The following is a 20,855-nucleotide window of genomic DNA, read 5'->3' on the forward strand; positions in this document are numbered from 1 at the left end:
ATTCAGTTAATACAGTATAACTTAATCAAATGTAGCTCTAAAGGTGCCCATACACGGTAAAATTATTGTATACAATGTGGACTACATCGCATTGCATCACATCGCATCACATTCGTTTTGTGATGCAATGAGATACAATCTAGTACAAAAAGTATGTGCAGCACATACTTTTTGAGCTGGGCTATGAGATGTGTGTGAGAGCGCACATCAAATCGCACCCAGCAATTGTACCGTGTATGGGCACCTTTAGTAAACGTTAATATAGCTTTTTTTCATTTGCAAAACAGTTTTCTGTCCTTTTACCCAACACATTTTTTTGATCACCTGAGCAGGTGAAAAAAAAGTAGGAAAAATCTTTGTATCAAGGTAAAAATTTCAGGAGTTAGTTCAGAACACCCATCTGAGATAATAATGCACACACAGGGTTTTATATAGTACAGTTTGTCCATTTCCCATGTTATGTTTTTTTCTACAAAGCTGAAATAATGGGTTAAGTCACGTGGAAGAGGTATTTTATTGTATTGTCTTGATGTAAACAGGATTTTTGAACTTGAAGATGAGAGAAAAAGTATTTTTGAAACAGATGACAAACTTTGAACAATTGAAATTTAAAAAAAAACCTCCGTAACATTGTTACTATGCCCACCAACAGCCTTCTTTACTGTCCTGCGGTCTCAGTTGTCACGTTATAGGAGTTCAGGGTAATTTTTGCCAATTTTTCACATTTTGTAGCCAAATTATGTGACATTAGGGGTTATTCAAACCTGATCACTAGACTGAGAATTCGCAGGCTGCTCGATTATTGATCGGCTGCGCATGCGCAAGCGAAAAAATCCAGGATATTTTTTAAATGGCAAGCCATTCGCAATATTATTGACAGGAAGCGATTAAGGGTGGTAAGTATCCATTTTCTGGTATAGTCCAGTAATTTCTGGCCTCAATCTGCGTGTTTCTTTCGCATCGTCCAAGTAGTATGGATTTGCAGTTAATTGCTGATCTGCAATAATTTCACAAGCCTTCTGCAGCTTTGTAAAGGGAGGGATTTCACTCTGACGGGGGCTGCGGCTTTCTGATCGCAGGGCTCTGCAAATTAGCAGAGAAGCGATCAGGTCTGAATAACTCCTAATACTTGTGAATAGCCATTTCTAATTACAATTTGCATTTTTTCAGGTACGATCATAGTAGAAGTTTGCTGCATTTATTTGACTGCAAATTCACTTTCGCTAAATCATTTGCAATCGAATTGACCCATATTAGCTTGCGCATTCTTTTTGGTACTTGTTTCCTAGCACGGCCACCACGATTTCTATCGTGGTGGTCGTGTCGGAAAAAATCGCGTCGGTCGCATCGGGTGCATACCAAAACGCACACGACGCGACCGACGCGATGTACCCGATTTCTCCATAGGCTTCAATGTTAAAATAATTTAACATTGAAGCCTATGGAGAAATCGGGTCCATCGCGTCTCCATAGGCATCAATGTTAAATTATTTTAACATTGAAACTGAGTACATTTAACATAGAAAAAAAAAGTAAATGGCCCAATATGGGCCATTTCTCATTGGCTATGGCCCCGGCATGTGTGTAAAAAATAATGGCCCCCCATTGTGCCCGCCACCCCCACGATTGACGCGAACCCGAAGTGTGGCGAGCCCAATGAGGGGCAGCGGTGCGCGTCCTCCGACCTATTCATTCCCCTATTATCCACGTCCGCATGGAGTTGAGAATATATAGTGTGGCGAGCGTAGCGCGCCACCGAGCCCGAAGCGTGGCGAGCGCAGCGGATACCTGTCAAGCCCGCGAGGGAAGCCCCATGGGCTTGACAGGTATCCGCGTCCCCTCGCAGGGCTCGCTGCGCTCGCCACGCTTCGGGCTCGGTGGCTCGCTGCGCTCGCCACACTTTATATTCTCAACTCCACGCCGACGTGGATAGTAGGGGAATGAAAAGGTCGGAGGACGCGCACCGCCGCCCCTCGCGGGCTCGCTGCGCTCGGGCCATTTCCCATTTTTACCTATGTTAAATGCACTCATTTTCAATGTTAAAATATTTTAACATTGAAGCCTATGGACAAATCGGGTCCATCGCATAGGCTTCAATGTTAAAATATTTTAACATTGAAGCCTATGGAGAAATCGGGGGCATCGCGGGCATCGTGTGCCTTAAAGTTAAGGCACATGATGCCCGCGATTGTGGCCGTGCTAGGAAACAAGTACCTTCTTTTTTTGTTCCTCTGCTGTTTTAAAAATGTAAACATTTGTAGGAATCTGTTTACCATTAAAATATTAGCTCTGGTTATTTAGAAATATATGCGCAGTGTAAGGGAGCCATAAGCACGTTAAGAAAAATAACCGCATCTCCTCCCGTAAACATTGCCCAAAATAGTCACATAGAATGCAGCATGAATAAATAATGAGGCAAATGTATAAATAATCCATAGAACAAAAAGTGTGGCAGGTTTGTGGTGTTAAATGGGTCCAGTAAATGGCAAAAGATAATTTGTGCACAGACGTCCCATGTGTCTTTCGATTAAGACAAGTTACATCATTGGCGCTAATGCAAGTTGTTAGTAAATTTAGCCCTTGAGCACACTGGTCTTTCATTATTAATGCAGTCTTCATCAATTATCAACAGAAATGCAAGACAGTATTTTATCCACTTTATTGGTTACAGTAGTTCAGAGTTAAAGCTCTTGCAATGTAGCCTTTATCACCGATCAGACATAGGAATAAGAGCCGTTTCCTCAGTCCCTGGGGCAGCGCATCATCATGGCATGATCATTCGGGTTGTAAAATAGTTCTGCTATCATTTTGGATAATGACTATGGCCTATGCAGATTTCCATTAATTTGATTTATCTCTAATGTACATCCTTAAGGCCTTTGAGCACCATAGGGATATCAAGTAAATTAAAGGGCTAGTAACAGTACATTAATAGTATGAATAATGATATACTGTAGTCCACAAAAAGGGCCGATATATATTAAGTTTGTAAATACCAGGTAAGCACAGACATCGGTGGATGGATGTTTTTCATGTCCATTGTAATATAGAGTAGACGACAAGAAAACTGGAAAATCTTTATTTAATGAGACATTAAAGTCTAGTTAACGACTTTCATCGATAGTATAGATTTATCATTAAACTTTGTTGGGACAGCCGATCTCAGCTCTGTGGCATGGCTGGCTAACAGCTGCAATGATAAACTTATTGGTCCACCGGTCAGTGTGAAGGGAAGTGCACATGCCATGAATACGGCCAACTGGCAAAGTCGTGGACATTCCAAAATCATAATAGAATACATAAGGCATTCAATAATAGGCAAGGTATATAAAAAGTATTTTAAAGAACATGCAGGAGGCAGTATACAATAATAGAAGTAATAGTGATTGGTATTGTGAAAGTGTGAAAGTAGTAAAAGTATCCAGTAATGTACCATTAGTATTGATTGTTCCCAATTGTGGGCCACTAGGAATGCCCAGCAATGGGCCAACAGTAGTAATAGTGCAATAGTCCCAAGTAAAGGTGGCCATACATCAGAAAGATATTGTACCCAATCATACAATCTCAATTGATTGTAAGATGGATTGTATGCAGATTGTGTGCACATCTTATGTACACAATAATACAATCAATCAGCAGATGGATTGTATGACTGATTGTATGATGGATTGTATGCGGATTGTATGCACATCTTGTATACACAATCATGCTGCAGATGGATTGTATGACTGATTGTATGATGGATTGTATGCAGATTGTGTGTCCAAAAACCACCAAGGACAGCCGGGATTTCAAGGGAAATTGTACACAATTATGAGCACAATCGATCTTAAGATCGATCTTTCTGATGTATGGCCAGCTTAAGTGACCATTTGCACCAGTAGCAGGGCCAAGCAACATTCAAATAGTAGTAATGAATTGGTGATGACATTTATAACAGAATTCACCATGCCGACATTGAAGAAATGTTCACAGGATTAGTACCTTGACCTACTGTACCCCCCCCCCAGTTTCTAACACTATCCCTCCTGCATCCTAACCCCAATGTAGGCATGTTATGATTTCAAATGTTAACATTTTAGACATGTTTCATGTTGACATATCAGTAATGTTAACATCATAACTGTTGACATTTTTGGTGTTGACATTCTCACTGTCAACCATGTGATTGTCAAGATTGTAACTTTTGTCCCGTGCTTTCTAAAAATAACAGTAGTAGTAGTAATACTCCAAATAATGTGCTAACAGTAGAAATAGTATTTTCTAACTTACCAAAGGTTGTATTAGGTCCAGTATTAGTGCCAGTAGTATGTTTAGATTTCCCTGTTCACTATCCACCAATTTAATTCACTTTTATAATATTGCTTACAAGATCTAAGTCACGATGGGTCTAGGTACTCTCTTGTGTGCTAAGCAATGTACTGTATATATTCACCAACCTCTTCCTATCAGCAGGTGCAAATTTAAGCACTTAACTTCCTTAAGCCATACACTTTGGGGGATTTTTCCATTAAAGAAGGTTCTACCAAAGCATTATTTCTACAAAAAAAAAAAATGCATTTGTAGCTTAAAATCTAATACTGTAGAATATAATGTATTCTTCTGAAGTAATTCTGTCTTGTCCAAATCAATGTACTATTGCACCTTTCATGATATTGTTCACTTTCTACAGAGTACATTTATCGGTCTAGGGAATCTCACCCTGGAGGGTTGAACTGGCCGGTCATCCATTGATTCTTTAAAAATTCACCATCAACACATTTTGACCTACAACTGACTCTGCGTTTCAGTTGCCGTTGCACTGACTGCAACAAGCACATATCAAGCACACTGTCAGACAATAGACTACAACACGGACAGAAATGTCGTTGGTGTTTTTTCCCATAGGAAATTATGTCCATTTGTCACCCTTCCACGCCAGAGGATTGTAATCAAGTACATTAGGACAACACACATAATCTTCCACCATCCCGTATCCATAGGTTGCACAGTGGGGTGGCTCTTCTCATTTTACAAAAATTGTTGCATCCTCTTCATCAAAATAGATGTTTGGATTATTAGTAGATATTCTCTTTCCTTGGGGATGAATTCTGGTGACATTATTCTGGCAGAAGCTGGTTGATCAATACTTTGGCCAGATCCACTAAGCTTCAAAAGTGATAAAATGGAGAGTGATAAACTGCCAGCCAATCAGCTCCTACCTACCATGTCACAGGCTGTGTTTGACAAATGTCAGGTAGGAGCTGATTGGTTGGTTGTTTATCACTCTCCATTTTATCACTTTTGAAGCTTCATGCATCTGGCCCTTTATCTCTCTCCACATTATCTCTTTCCAATAGACCCTCTACTGTTTTAACAAATACATTCTGAATATCCCATGTATTATCACAGAATTTCCGATATGTTATGGTTTTATAGCGTTTAGATAAATACAGTAGGAGATAAACACAGTAGGATATAACACAGTGCACCCCTGGGTATTTACACCCCTATATAGCTAATGGCTCATATTGGGTTTGGGTCTATTGGTTATCATCTGTTCAATGAATATGATGTCAACATCATGCAGGAACAGGGTCAGAGAAGTCAAGCACTCAAGCAGGCAAGCTGCTACTAGGCATAGTAGTTCGTGGGAGAAGCTACACAGGGGAGATATGAAAGTAAAAAGGCAGAAGATGGATTAAGCCAACTCACATATGGTAATAAGAAAATAGAATGGACAAGGCTAACCAGGTCATGATTGGAAATTACTTCCCGAAGATGATAACAAACATGACATGGATTGCCCATCTTATTTATTGTCCAAAGACCACAGTTATTGTGCTAGAAACTTCTGATTTTGAAAGTTGTTGGACAACTTCTTGCCATGGTATAAGTACAAAGAAAGCTTTATTTTTGCCACTTAGTGTATTGTGGAAAATCTAGAATTGGGAGGGTGCTTCATTTTTTGTGTATTTTTACTAATAATGCTAACGATTTATCCACATAAACATATCCTCATATTGTGCCAAATAGCCCTATGTGGTGCATAACCGACTTTGTGAATAAATTGCGGCAAACGTCCAGCCACATATTTAGCCAATGTACCCAATGTTCAGCTTACTGTATTTGCATCACTGATGCAACAAAAGTGCAGTGCATGTGTATCCTGGACACTGGTGCTAGCACTGCATGCAGCAGCTGTGTGTGACACGGATGCCAACTAGGGTTGCCACCTCATGCATCATACATTCCTGGAGATCTACCCCCCAAACCCCCCCCCCCCCCCCCACACACACACACACACACACCTGAAAAAAATAAAATATTGCCGCAAGTGGGCGGATACTAATTTAGTAAGCGGGTGGAGCTATGATCATGACACGCGATCAGACAAATAAAACTTGGCAGGGGGCGGGTTACGGGTAGTAGGGAGCATGGATTGAGGAGGCTGGGGTAGGGGGTGTGTGATGGCTAGCAGGGTGTGTGTGTGTGATGGGGATCAGGGAGCATACAGTGGGGTGGCTGAGGCAGGGGGTGTGTGATGGCTAGCAGGGTGTGTGTGTGTGATGGGGATCAGGGAGCATACAGTGGGGTGGCTGAGGCAGGGGGTGTGTGATGGCTAGCAGGGTGTGAGTGTGTGATGGGGATCAGGGAGCATAGAGTGGGGTGGCTGAGGCAGGGGGTGTGTGATGGGTAGCAAGTGGTGTGTGTTGGGGATCAGGGAGCATAGAGTGGGGTGGCTGAGGCAGGGGGTGTGTGATGGGTAGCAAGTGGTGGGAGATGGGGAGCAGGGGGCATAGAGTTGGGTGGCTGAGACAGAGGGTGTGTGATGGGTAGCCCGGGGCATGCAAAGGGACACTATTGCAAATTAAAACTGAAAACCTTTCTCATTGAGGGTACTATTCTTATGGGCTTTGCATAAAGCAAAAGGTCAAACACTGTAGCTGGTGTTGATCTTAGTGGGGAATGTTTTTCCCAGGTTCCTTTTGCATATTACATTAACAAAAATCTTTTTGTACTCACGTCCGATGAAAAACGACAAATGTGATCTATAAAGAAATTTTCTAAGTCACTAATTTCTTATTTTTTATTTACAAACATCACTGTTACTAGAAAATGTACCCATGCAAAGCAGCAGCGGGTCGCTAGTGTCTAACACAGTATGTATCTTTATCTGAATTTGTATGTGAAATACTTGGCATGCTATATGCTGCCCCAAGAAACCAAGCACATATTGTATGTAGCGGGTTTTGTTGTAGCAAACTGTGTATTGACAAATAATGCAATTAACCCCAGTTCAACTTTTGCAGATAAATGAATTCCATGTACAGTACTGTATTTAACAACACTCTGCAACAACAGACAGCATGGAAAACAGAGTACAAAAAAAGAATGAACTAGGACTAGGTAGAACATGACACAAAGACAACCAAGGTAGATGAGTGGGAGCTGACAGAAAACAGGGAGGTCCTGCTAATGAGAGAGTTTAATCCAGATGGATTTACATGTTTGTTTTTTCAAACATTTCTTAGACAGTTTCCCTCAAACATCTGACCTGTGCCTGGCCACCGATGAGAGCCAGTGGCACAGCTTACTGTACAGGTCATTTCAAGTTAGTTACAACAAGGAATACCCTCAGGCCCATTACTTATTATAGCGCATAATAAGCCCAAACCATCTGCTGTGACTTCTCAGGTGGGACAGATTTATCTTTTAAAGAAAGTCATTGAAGGTGACATTTCATCAGTGGCTTTCCAACATGTCCTTAATTGTACAAGTTGTATCGTGAATTACAGTATTATCCCATTGGAGGCTAGTTAGTACAAGCTCTGCAGGTCAATCTCTCAGTATGAGATCACGGATTGTCACACATCACTTCACACCATTTATGTTTCTGTATAATACATGGATGTGAATTACATCACCTCTCATCTGTTTCTCCCCCTATCTGCAGGAGGATAGAAAGCAACCACTTCAACTGCAGCTGTGACATTCGTTGGATACAACTTGGTTATACCAAAAATGAGGCTAACTTAAGGGAACAGCAGCTCTTTTGCATGAATATGGAAGGCACCGTCATCCCACTGCACAAAATGAACATCTCGCAGTGTGGTAAGTAGTGTTATTCAATCAATATTAAAACTTATATCTATATTTTTAAAATATTATGTTATTATTCATGTCGTTTTAATCATAGTTGCCAACCCTCCCAAATCCCGCAGGAGACTCCTGTTTTAGTGTTGTGTCTCCCACTGCCCTGCATTGTAAATCAAAAACCCAACACATTTCATGAGCAGTGATTATCTGCAGTGACTATGGGGCAGATTTATTAAGCTTGGAGAAGAGATAAACTGGAGATAAAGCGGAGAAAAGGTAAAAGGAGATAAAGCACCAGCCAATCAGCTGTGTTTGAAAAAGACAGTTGGGAGCTGATTGGCTGGTGCTTTATCTCCTTTTACCTTTTCTCCGCTTTATCTCCAGTTTATCTCTTCTCCAAGCTTAATAAATCTGCCCCTATGACTGCTGTTCTTTTTCTGACTATTCTCATTAGCCTATTGCTGGTACCCTGGCAGAAGAGAACACAGCTTTTCTGACTCCTGGGGAAAAAGCAGTCATTGTGCCTCAGCGCTGTTACTGCTAGTGTGCTCTGACTGACAAAAAAATACAACAACAATTTTAAATTTTTTATCAATATATGATCAAAGTCTCAATTAGTATACTAAAACAACTGCCACTGCGGCACCAAGTTTTTTTGCCTAGTTATAGGCTCCTGTCGAGGTATACCCATCTCTAGTCTAGAGAGAAAAAATTGCACAGACTGTCACTATATCATCTTGAAATACTGACACTAATAGTTGTCTGGGCGTCACATTATCAATGGCTATACCGCACACAGCCTGGCAGCCATTGATGATGATGATAATGATGATGAATACTGTTTGGCTGTGTGTGATACAAATTTTGTACCACACACACACACAACCATTCACGGTAATCATCATCCTCAATTGCTGCCAGGCTGTGTACTATAGTAGCAGGATATATCATCAACTTCTGGGTGTACAATGTGTATTAAAATTATATGATTTCCTTCCTTTCAAATCAAGGGGGTAATGGAGTATCTAAATATATTTTGGGGTACAAGGTAAAAAACTTCCTGATCCCTGCCATAGAGAAACCCTTAGCAATACCTCCCAAATTTCCAATTTTTGCTGGACCATCCCTTTTTGGGGGACAGTACCACATCCCTACCTGCTGTCTGCTTAGCAGAGAAGTGGGGAACAGATGCTGTGCACATCGCACAGTGTCTATTCACTGAGGACAGGGGCATGGCCAGCAGCTCTCACAGTGCTGGCCATGACCCCAACAGCGGCAAAATAGGGGGCATGTCTTAGGTGAGTGCAAATGTGTGAAGGGGGGTGTTTGCAAGAAGCAAACCAAAAGACAAATGTGCCTTTTTGAGTGCAAATGTCCCTCCTCCACTGCCACATAATTGCGTATATTTAGTTAATGTTATTCAGCTTGCAATGACTCTGGTGGACATCTTTTTTGCGTTACTGGTGGCAGCTCTGTATCCTGTAGAGCAGTGGTAGCCAACCCTAGCCCTCGAGAGCTACCAACAGTTCACATTTTCCAGACAACCTAGCTGCTGCACAGCTGCACTCATTAATCACTGACACATTTTAAAAGATCCACAGGTGGAGCTAATTAACTCACTTGTGATTCTGTGAGGAGACCTGCAAAACATGCACTGTTGGTAGCTCTCGAGGACTGGGGTTGGCTACCCCAGCTGTAGAGTCACATTTGCAAATGCATTCTCATACAAACAGGGATTAGGCCCACAGTGAGGTTTAGAGTGTACACTCCGCTAATATAAATGTTAATCTGTATGAGGGATGAGTATAAGGCAATGTGCACAGTGTGAGAACCTCTGGCTGGCATAGCAGTAGTGTCCTGTTCATATCGCAGCTGTCTACGTAACATAATATTATTATTTAAAAATGAGATCTTCCTCTTCGTGAATGGCTTTGTGCTGCATTATCAGTTTCTTTCTTCTGGACTTTATTTTTTAAAAGATAATAAAACAAGTCCCGGTGAGAGGACAGGTACAATACGGATTTGAATTATGTTATCACAGCTTCTGGTGGCATTGAGCGTCTTAATATATGCCGGCCTTTTTTGTCTTCCTAGAGGATTAGCTTCTGTTATCGAGATAAATAATTCTCTCTGCCACTCAGAGCTCTATTCTCCTCTGCCTGCCAACAGGTGTTGGAGAACATGTGATCAATATAATCAGCTTAGTGCAAATGTTTAAGGTTCCTCCACTTGTTTGCAAAAAAATGTGAAACCTGAAGATGATCCTTTATTTTCAAGTACTTTTTTTTTTTGGTGTTCTGTGAGCCGTGGATGTAAGTCCTTTATATTAATGTATTCCTTGTAGCATCTACTGGATTAGAAACCCACGGCAATTACGAATGTTGATCACATTGTTGTGACTGGGTATTATTTTCTCCAGCTCATATCAGCAAAAGGTTTCAAGATTAAACATTGTGCCTATTAGGGGAATGCAATATAATCACTAAATTGTCCACTGGGAATTAAGATAGGAGCAGATGCAGTACTTAAGAAACATTTGGTAGGCTAAAATGAAAGCACATTTCAGAATAATCTGATTTTGCCGAGGTATACCTTACATTGGTAAACTAGTGAACTCCCAAGCAGATCATATTTTTTTCAGTGGTGGTAATGAGTAATGTGGTCATCTATTTTCTTACAGATATCCCAGAGATCAGCGTCAGTCACAGCAGTTTGGTGGTATATGAAGGGGACAATGCTGTAGTTACCTGTAATGGTTCTGGATCTCCTCTGCCTGATGTGGATTGGATTGTCACGAATCTCCATTCGATTAACACGCATCAGGTGAGAAGTCTGGCTTGCAAATTAAAGTAAAGCAATATCCTGATTCTCTGTCTATCATTTGCACAGAACTTATATTTTTAAGTTCAGGGAAATTCCTTGCATAAAAAATGGGGATGCTCTAAACCAGTTTTTATGTAACAATGAGCTTTTTAAATCCCACATTACAGATGTGTCCACAGGCACCTATCGTCAAAGTGTGCCACAGACTATGGGGGGCATTGAATACCCCCCTTAGCCACTAATCAATGGCAATCATCTTGCCACAAACTTTTTTTTTTACAGAATAAATCTTATACACAATGACATTGCATGGGTACTCTGGACATTGGTAGCTCCTGTCTGCAACTTAGACCATATCTTGATTAAAATGGCACAAATGGGTGTCCAATACCATGCTGTGTCAAATAGGAGGGACCAGAACAATGCTGTGTCCAATAGGAGGGACCAGAAAAATGCTGTGTCCAATAGCAGGGACCAGAACAATGCTGTGTCCAGTACGCGGGGCCAGAACAATGCTGTGTTCAATTGAAGGGACCAGTACCATGCTGTGTCCAATAGTAGGGACCAGCACCATGTTGTGTCCAATAGGATGGACCAGTACCATGTTGTGTCCAATAGGAGGGACCAACACCATATTTCAATACATGCATATTTGTGCTTATTCTTAGACTCTGTACTAATTGCTTTGTAATGAAAACACTAATCCTAAATGCCTAGAACACTACAAGCAACTTTGTATTTTCTATGAAGCCAATGACATGCAAAATATAGGAAAATCGCTACCCATGGCAGAGGGTCTAAGTCACACTATTAATCTCGTTCCATACGGTGTATGAGAACAAATCTGTATTTCACTGTCACATTACAGTACAATAAAATCACTGGAAGAACACTGTACATAATGAAGGGGGTAATTCAAACCGAATCGCTGCTGTGCGAATTCGCACAGCGGCTGATTATCGATGAACTGCTACTTTTCCCTCTCACTAGCCATTCTCAAGTTGAATGACAGGAAGCAGGCCCCAGGGGGTAGTAACTGGACGAATAGCGTGTGTGTTAGGAAAATGCTAGGCGCGGAAAATGTAGGCATGCCTAAGCGTTTTAGGAAATGGTGTGTGACCAGCTCCAGGCCGGATATGCCTGTATTTATCGAAGCCACTGAGTAAGCCCAGGGCTTTGCAGCGCTTGCAATAACTAGTGCCCGCTGGAAAAATCATTAGATGGTGAGTGGGCATTTTCGTTAAGCTGCAAACTCTTCTCTAGCAGTACACATCTATTCGCATGGTGTACACAGGACTCTGGCAGGACAGGGTCATACTGAAAGCTGGCCACTGCGAACTAGCGTCTGTGCGATCAGGTCCGAATTAGGCCCAAGGTGCCCATACAAAACGGACATAGGGATTTTGTGAGACTGCAGCCTCCCATACATCCCACAACAATTCTACCTTCACTGTGTTAGGCCACAATATCTTTATAGAAAATAAAGCTAATTTGCTCACTAAAAACGTGGCAAAATATATAAGAGGATCAGGATATTTAATGTGAAACATATAAGCTGATTCCTTGAAAAGTTTTGTAACTTTTGCCACTGTGACACATTGTACATATACCTCATGTAGCAAAGATGCTTAGCTGGGCAGATGGGCAGTGAGCTGGACTGGAAATCTCCTATTTATATTTCATAGGGGTGGGAACCCTGTCCATCCCTTTAGTGTAAGTGCATGTGAGAAGGTTATGAGATTGGCATTTGCTCTGTTTGACTCATGCTGAACAAGTGCATAGTACTGCAGCCTCCCTGCCTTGTCTATTAGTGCATGTCAGACCTTTCCAGCTTCACCTGTCAATTGTCTCTTTTCATTTACAGTACTTTCTTCTTTCTCTCACTCTCACATTATACTGTTGTCTTCTTGCTTTTGTGTTAAACACTACAGGTGGCTACTATTTATTAAGAGTACTGCGAAGGGTCAGTGTAGGTCAAATGTAGACTGCTCCTGCAGGGGACAATGTAACATCCATACATGCACTTGTATTTTTGTGAATTCCATCTGACTCAAAACAAAGTAATATGCTTTCATCCAATAGTGCATGGGAATCACTCGTATATTGTTTTGGGCATTAGTTTTGTAAACACTCAATTTACAGAGATTAAACATTTTGATCTGTCTCTAATGTATCCCATATACATCTGCAGTGAACCCCTTGCGTCGAGGGATTGGGTATTTTAAACATGTTTAAAAATCTTAATCACCCAATCCCATTAGGGATCAGAGAATCGAGCATTTTTAACATGCTTATTTTCCCGATCCCCTGATGGATTGCTGATCATCGCTGGGCTCCAATTGGCACAACTTGTCGGTGGTGCTAGCATTTCAGGGGATCATGCTCACAGATCTATGGGGGGGGGGGGGTGCTTTGTAGTACCTTATTTACCTTTATGCAGTCCTCATGTTGACATTTAGAATGTTCACACGGTTTTACAGTGCTCATATTCAGAATGTTGGCGGGAATTTAACATTAACATCATCAGTTTTTTTGTTGTTAGGCAAAAACTCAACAGTTCATTTTACTGTTAGGATCAGGGTCAGCCTGCAGTTAGGGTTAGAATGCTGTTAAGGTGCCCATACACGGTACAATTATTGTATACAATTTGGACTAGATCGCATCGCATCATTTTTGCAATGTATTGCGATGCAATGAGATGAGATCTAGTACAACATGTTTGTGCAGCACAGACTTTTTTGAGCTGAGCGATGAGATGTGTGATGGGAGCGCGCATCTCATCACCCAGCAATTGTACCGTGTATGGGCACCTTTAGGCTTAGGCCAATCCCCATTATGCCTGCTGTTTGTAATCTGCTTATGATCAGGACCCGATCTATGCATGCGCATTCACAGCGTAGAACAGCAAGGAGGGTCTGCAGCAGTGGGCATTTTCGGAAGCATGGGCGTGTCACCCCCATTATCTGGTAGTGGCCGGGCCAAGGACTGCACTGTGATTGCAAATGCAGGCAGGGGTTATCTGCAGAGGATAAACTGCTGCGAACAACTTATCATCTGCGATTCAAGCTGAATCAGGCCATACATTCAGCAGAAAATACTGTACTGACAAGGCAACTGTCAACAATATGTCCATGGTGACATTGTGAATGTTGATATTTGACATGTTGGCTTGTCAAAATATGTATACGATTCCCCTTATTCATAGACAGTACATGTTTAATCTAAGTTTGGTAAGTAATTGATATTTTCCATTTTCTAGCGTGTTGTATGTGGGGAAGAGAAGTACAAGTTTTATAAATAGTGAATTACTGTCCTTTGCTGTTTTCACTGTCTGATCTGATATTGTTTTCTATTATCATTAATTTGCACTGTACCTGTAGCTGAAGATAAGGCGTATGAATGATTGCCGTTATGTTTCTCTCATAAACAGCAGTATTGAGTACAGACAAGATCATAATATGCGGAATAATGCAACAGCATGGTATCACTCACCAAAATAATTGCCTAGACAGAGGAGTTATGGGCATGTAGGGAATATTGAGCTCAGTGAGAAATCCACATATCAGAAAAGGAGCAGGGTTACCAGCAAAATATATCTTATTTAAGATATGCATTGGATGCACTGTACAAAATGCCTTGGTATTGCACTGTTGCATTGGGAACACTGGCCTAATTACCATGGGAGCAGGAATGCAGCTGTTATGTGTCCGGAACTGTTTCTAGTAGCTCCCCTGTACCTAGTCACAGGCTGCCTCCAACATCCGCTATTCTCCCTTCAACCCCGGCTGCTGGACAGAATAGATTACCAGGGGGAGAGGGACTAGGCACATGGGGACAAGCATCACCTCAGACTGGCCGCCTGCTCTCCCCCTACTGGCTGACTTCAGGTAGCAGATAGTGGAGTGCTGTGGTGTGCAGGTATTTAGGGCTTGGAGCCTAGTGCCAGGAGTGCCCGCCCCCATCAGAGACCAGTGCTGTGGTCAGGTAGTGTGATCTGTCTCTGACACTTTCTTGCTTCTCTCTCTTCCCCCTCCCAACACAGTCTCACTCCTTCTCTGACACTGTATCTCTATTGTAGCTATATTGTCTGTGCAATCCTAGGTAGCATGTGTGCTAAATAAAAAAAAAACTACTACTACTATTACTAATCTACATAAGTATAATTTAATGATGTCTGTGTGTGTGTATGGATGTTCCATGATACCTCTCGAGCGCTTTAACTAATCGTTCTCAAATTCTGCACAGGACGACCCCTTAAGGGTGCTGTCATAAGGGTCCATGCTATTTCTGTTGTTTTCATGCATTGTTATATGTCGTTGGAAAGCATATGACTTTCTGATTACAACCGGAACCTCCAAAAGTGCAGTCGTGCCCTGGTAAAAAGGGGAGTGGTCAATCGAAGGGGCGTAACCAATAGGAGGACATAGCCATGCCCCTTTAAAATGTCAGGGGGTGTGGCCCACTTGTGAGGGGGTCTCGGGAGCACTCGGATGCTCATCAGTTCATCTGTTTGGCATTTTTGTCTTTGGACACCCAAACACACGAACAGCCAAGCGCGACCAAACCTCCCTGAGTGGCCGTGATCTTCCCTGAGCAGCACTGGTCCTCCCAGGATACCGACGAGGAGGATCAGTGACAGGGGGGATGGTGGTGCACCAGCGGTTCACCGCTGGAGGCACCACTGGCGCACCATTTCTTTACAGTGGTATACCTGGAAATTTCTTGAGAGAGCCCGCTCCTGCAGCGCAGCTCACCTCAAGACATTTTCTGACATACCACCGAAGGCGTTAAAAATCCTATAAGGATCCATTAAATGAAAAACATTTTCACTTAACAAAACTTTTGGATGGGCCTTAAGACTGGTAATAATAATAATGATCCCCTCCACATGGTGGGCATACTCCACACTTCATCATGGAACAAGGCAACACCAAATTAGAGTTTGTACTTTATATCCCCCTTAAGCAGTTATTTTCGGTGCTCACAAGAAAATGCACTTTACAGTTCATATGAGAAAACTATCTATATTTTTTAAATGGTGTATGTTTTTCCATTAAGAACATTAAAATCTAAGGTTTGCTTAGACTGCTTTCCGTTCCTTGAATGAACATTTCCTGAGATGATAACATCATATTCAATTTTGTTTGTTTTAGTCTTTATAGATAAGGTCTAAAACACTAATTATTATATTTTAGAATATGCTCATTTTCAGCATTTTATAGAAATTAAAGATTTGAATAGCTCCATAATGTCTTCAACAATTGCAAAGTTTGAAGCCATTATGCACAAAACACAGTTTTTACTAATTGTATGAATTCTCTGCTATTGTTTATATGGAAATTGTATTATAATTTGACTTTATTCTGACAATTATAGAGATAAAAAATATAGTTAACATTGTAAAGGAAATAACTAGGTACAAAAAAGACATTTGTAGAATTGAATTCTCTTTTCTCTGCTGAAATCTTCTTTGATGTCGTAATGAAAGCAGCTTTTGTTCTTCGTTGCAGATAGCTTCACAGCAATCTTTTTGCATTTACTTTGTTCAATTTTTAACAGTTTTCTTGCATATTTCTTTTACTGCTTCTCTGACATGCTCATGGTGATTGCAGACAAACGTCAACTGGACCAATGTGCATTCAATTAACCTGACCCTCGTGAATGTCTCCAGGGAGGACGATGGCTATACCTTAACTTGCATTGCAGAAAATGTTGTAGGAATGACGAATGCCTCTGTATCACTCACTGTTTACTGTAAGTTGGGCTAAATTCAACTGGTTTATACCTAAAGTTAGCATTTCCTGTATATCCCATTATTCTGTACATAGAATTACTGTACCTGTGAGGCTATGCTAGTCAAAAGGGTCTCGACTTCTTCTTCATAAGGATATAAGGGTGCCAGTGCATGACCAATGGAATCCAAACACATGCACGTACTCCAATAGTGCCCATTAAAGGATGGTTTCGATTTACCAGGTTCCAACACCTCTGGGGCCTACAGTATATTAGTTATGTACAACATCTGTGCCCATCTCTGTAGTATTTTAGGGACCCACAGTGTGTGTGCTGCCTCAGTCACTAATCATGACCAACCCAAACAGTCTGCTTCCATTTAGTTACATAGTTACATAGTAGGTAAGGCTGAAAAAAGACTTGCGTCCATCTAGTTCAACCTGGGAGACAATGCTGTATTGCTTGTGTTGCCTTTATGGTGCACACATGTAGTTAGCAGTGTCTGTGGCAAGTGTTCTCTTCACAGTGAAAGACACATGGGGTGTATTTACAAAAAGTCAATTTTGACAGGTCCCTTTAACATCAACCAGAAAAGAACCAACATCCCCACAAAACCAACTACAGTGTTTCTATTCCAAATAGCTCATTTACTAAGAGTCTATTTTTAGTTCCATCGATGGTGCATTGTTTCTTTTTAAATTATATTTGAAGCTCTATATGCGGATTCCACCCTCAATAAACTGATTCAAATTGGGCTGAAAATGCACAAAAATTCAACAAAAGTATATAATAGAATTCATCTTGGCCGAGACAAGTCAATTGCACTTTATTACCCACAAACACCTTCATTCCAGAGCTAATTTGCATATCCATGTTTTTTTTAAAGCATTGCTGTTTCTTTATAAACCATGATTTATGCAGCCAAAGTTCCCCGCATGCTTCTCTCCCATGTTTTTAGATCATATTGAGGTTTCAGAAAATTTCACTTGAACACACAAAAAAAAAATACAACTGCTTCTGATGGTCCTATTAAACATTATGATTTTATTATTTTATTGTTCTATTGAGGTTCTATTTTTTATATTTCTAATGGACTGTTAGTAAATGAGCTGTTTCTGTTGATGTCTATGCAGAAGTACTGATGGCCTATTTGAAGTTCTATGTGTATTTGAAGTTAAATTTACGGGGATTTTGATTGTCCATCAAATCACCTCAAAATAGACTGAAAATCAAAACCACCCTTTAGCAAATATAAGCCATGGAATGAAACTGAGTATCTTTTAGAAGGGATCATTGATATTGATAGCAATTAATTTGCATTTGTGTGTACAAAATCTTAATACGGGATGTGTACGCACTGAGCAGTATGCATCAAATTAATATGACATACTGTGATGCCCAAATTCATGTCATACACAGTAATACCCCCAACAAATAATATACCACACATATACTGTATGTGCCCCAAACGCATGACACACAATAATGACCCTAGTTGATTATATTTATGTGCCCAAATATATATGACATACAGTAATGTCCAGATTAAAAATACAAGCCACACCTGGAGATATTATAAATTAAATTGTATGTAGAACTAGGGCCCTCCATAACATCTATAATATCTGCTCAAACCCCCCCCCCCCCCCCCAACCCTCGCTATGTAATGCCCACATTTCCAGCATTGTAATTGTGTCATTGGCCTCCACAACCACCCACTCTCTCGGACAGAGGGGTTTGTAGGAAACTGTGGGGCAAGGAGGGGAGGCTATTCAGCTATTCTAAACAACATCTGAAAGCACTAAAAACAGACATAAAATAATAATACAAAACAGGGAGCAAGGGAGGGAGGGGGAGATTTCCAGAAAAAATTAGGGGGAGCTACAACTGACATAAGTTCAAAAACAACCAAACACAATATCAATTAATTGCTGCTAAATGAGCTTTAAAACAGCAACTCCCAAAAATGTCTTAAAGAGGGCTTGCCCAAACTCAACTAGGGATTCATGTATGCTCAGACAAATTGGTGCTGCAAGATGTTGATAATAATAATGTGACTTTTTGTTTTTCTTTCACCACCTTTGTTTCTAGACCCACCCAGGATACTTATTTTGAAGGAACCAGAAGCACGTCTTGAGCACTGTATTGAATTTAGTGTTAGTGGAAATCCCCACCCTGTCCTAACTTGGTACCATAACAAGAAGCCTCTAGCACATGTGGATTTTATACGCACACAGTACTATGAGACGGACAATGATTTGGAAGGCTGTTTATTATTTAATATACCTTCACATTTTCAAAATGGAAATTATACACTGGTTGCTAAAAATAAACTTGGGGTTGCTAACCGAACGGTCTACGGACATTTCATGCCGGAACCAAATTTAGGTAAGATGACTACTATACATTTCAGTGTGCGTCCTAAGTAATTGACTTGAAAACGTGTGGAGAATAATCTATAATTTGTGCTGTATTTTTGTGCATGCAAAAAGAGAAAGTCTTAAATTCAGCAGACATTTTATGTATCTGCCCAGCTGTTGTTAAGGTTAGCTTGCAAATTGATGGCGTGTGTGGCCTGAAGTAATCTTCCAGTTTATTTAACCTTTATGTCAGGGTTTCTGAACACTGGTGCTCCAGGCCTGGTAATAATAGCATACATAATAGCACATTTTCCTTAAATCCTTTGTAGAACACAATTGTAGTATTCAGTGACTGGCTCCTTATAAAAGATCCATACGTGGTACTAATTATTTCCCATTCAGTTCAGTTCAGGAGGCCTAGAAAGCATGTACCATTAGAGGTTCCGGAGGACCAGGGTTAAGATACACTGACTCATCTAACGGGGACTAGTGAGAACATTAGGGATTTGTAGTGCCAGTGATTGGTCGTGACTGAGATAAAGATGAAAGAAACACACTGCCCTGTGTATGTCTGTATGTATGTATGTATGTATGTACGTGTATATATATATATATATATATATATATATATATATATATATATATACACCTACACACACCTTATTGGCTACACAAAATTCTGATTACTGTACCTTTATAGTCTGCAATTGTCAGGAGATAGGATCTTTGCGGTATTTTTCGATACAAGTATGTTGTGAAATGCTTGCTTTATTTTCCTTTCAATAGAACGCACTTCATATTACCCTCGATTCAAACACTGTCACCTCTGAGAGCGCCGCATCTAAATGTACTGTACTGTAGTATAAAGCTGTTGTCCTGTGTATTCAGCCTGTGCTGCCAAGGTCAGGATGTGGGAGTGTAGACTGCCGCCAATATAATCAGTCAATTTTATAAATGGATGAGTAAAGTGATCATCTTTCTAAAGCAACACTTTCTCGTATGCACTATATATTTCCAAACCCTGTTATTTTTCAATTTAACATAGAGAGCATTGATATATCTGCTACTATATTGGAATTATTTCACTTTACATCCATGAAAAACCACTCTCTCAAAATGTTAACTGTCGTTGTATACTCATGGTATTACTGTAATCTATCTATCTATCTATCTATCTATCTATCTATCTATCTATCTAAAGGTGCCTACACACCGAGCGATTTGGCAAACGATTCAATGTCTTTAACGATTTCCTCTGAACACCTGCACAAACGATTTGGTGTCAAATAATGAATGATTGAGCAAATGATTACACATGAATGATTGACCTTTAACAATGGTGGAGGGAAGTGGGAGCCAGTCAATCAGCTTTACCAAATCGTTCACCGTGCATACACATGAAACGATTGGTACAAATGGCTAACGAATGGTCTATGATCTTTCTGCATGTAGGAAAGATCATCGACCTCTACCAAGGACCGGTGTATCCCCATCATCCTCTATATCATTCATACACACGGGACGATTTCAGCAATTGGTCATTTCAATTGGTCAGGAACGCCCAGATCTTTTGCCAAATCTATCCGTGTGTACGCACCTTATCTCTCTATCTTTTATATTGAAAACACCTAATTATATTTTACTATTTTGTTGCTTTACCCCTTTTGGACCCTTAATTCTTAGTGTTCTGTTTTAGATATACAGTATATATATTTATATTGATATTGTTCTGATTTACTAAATCTGCCATTTACTGTCCTTTTTTCAGAGAGTAATGACTATTTTGCTTCAGGTACGTACTTGTCCTTTCCACAAATCTCAGTAAAATGCATTGAGCTGCTACAATGAGCACAATTTACA

At 40.6% G+C, this 20,855-nt stretch overlaps 1 protein-coding gene across 4 annotated transcripts in view; it reads left to right on the plus strand.

Annotated features, from left to right (window-relative positions):
- The window catches only part of NTRK3 (neurotrophic receptor tyrosine kinase 3), a 572,243-nt gene that overhangs the window by 264,407 nt on the left and 286,981 nt on the right, over positions 1-20,855 (plus strand). For all 4 annotated transcript variants that reach the window (XR_014473528.1, XM_083184207.1, XM_083184208.1 and 1 more), the window contains exons 6-10: positions 7,937-8,094; positions 10,760-10,902; positions 16,515-16,656; positions 18,727-19,023; positions 20,764-20,787. Coding sequence is in view for 3 of the 4 variants with exons in the window: in XM_083184207.1 (XP_083040333.1) it covers positions 7,937-8,094; positions 10,760-10,902; positions 16,515-16,656; positions 18,727-19,023; positions 20,764-20,787 (764 nt within the window). In the remaining variant the exon portion in view is untranslated. The remainder of the gene's footprint in view (positions 1-7,936; positions 8,095-10,759; positions 10,903-16,514; positions 16,657-18,726; positions 19,024-20,763; positions 20,788-20,855) is intronic.

The sequence above is a fragment of the Crinia signifera genome, chromosome 4, assembly GCF_055691185.1.
Source record: "Crinia signifera chromosome 4, ASM5569118v1, whole genome shotgun sequence".
NCBI lineage: Eukaryota > Metazoa > Chordata > Amphibia > Anura > Myobatrachidae > Crinia > Crinia signifera.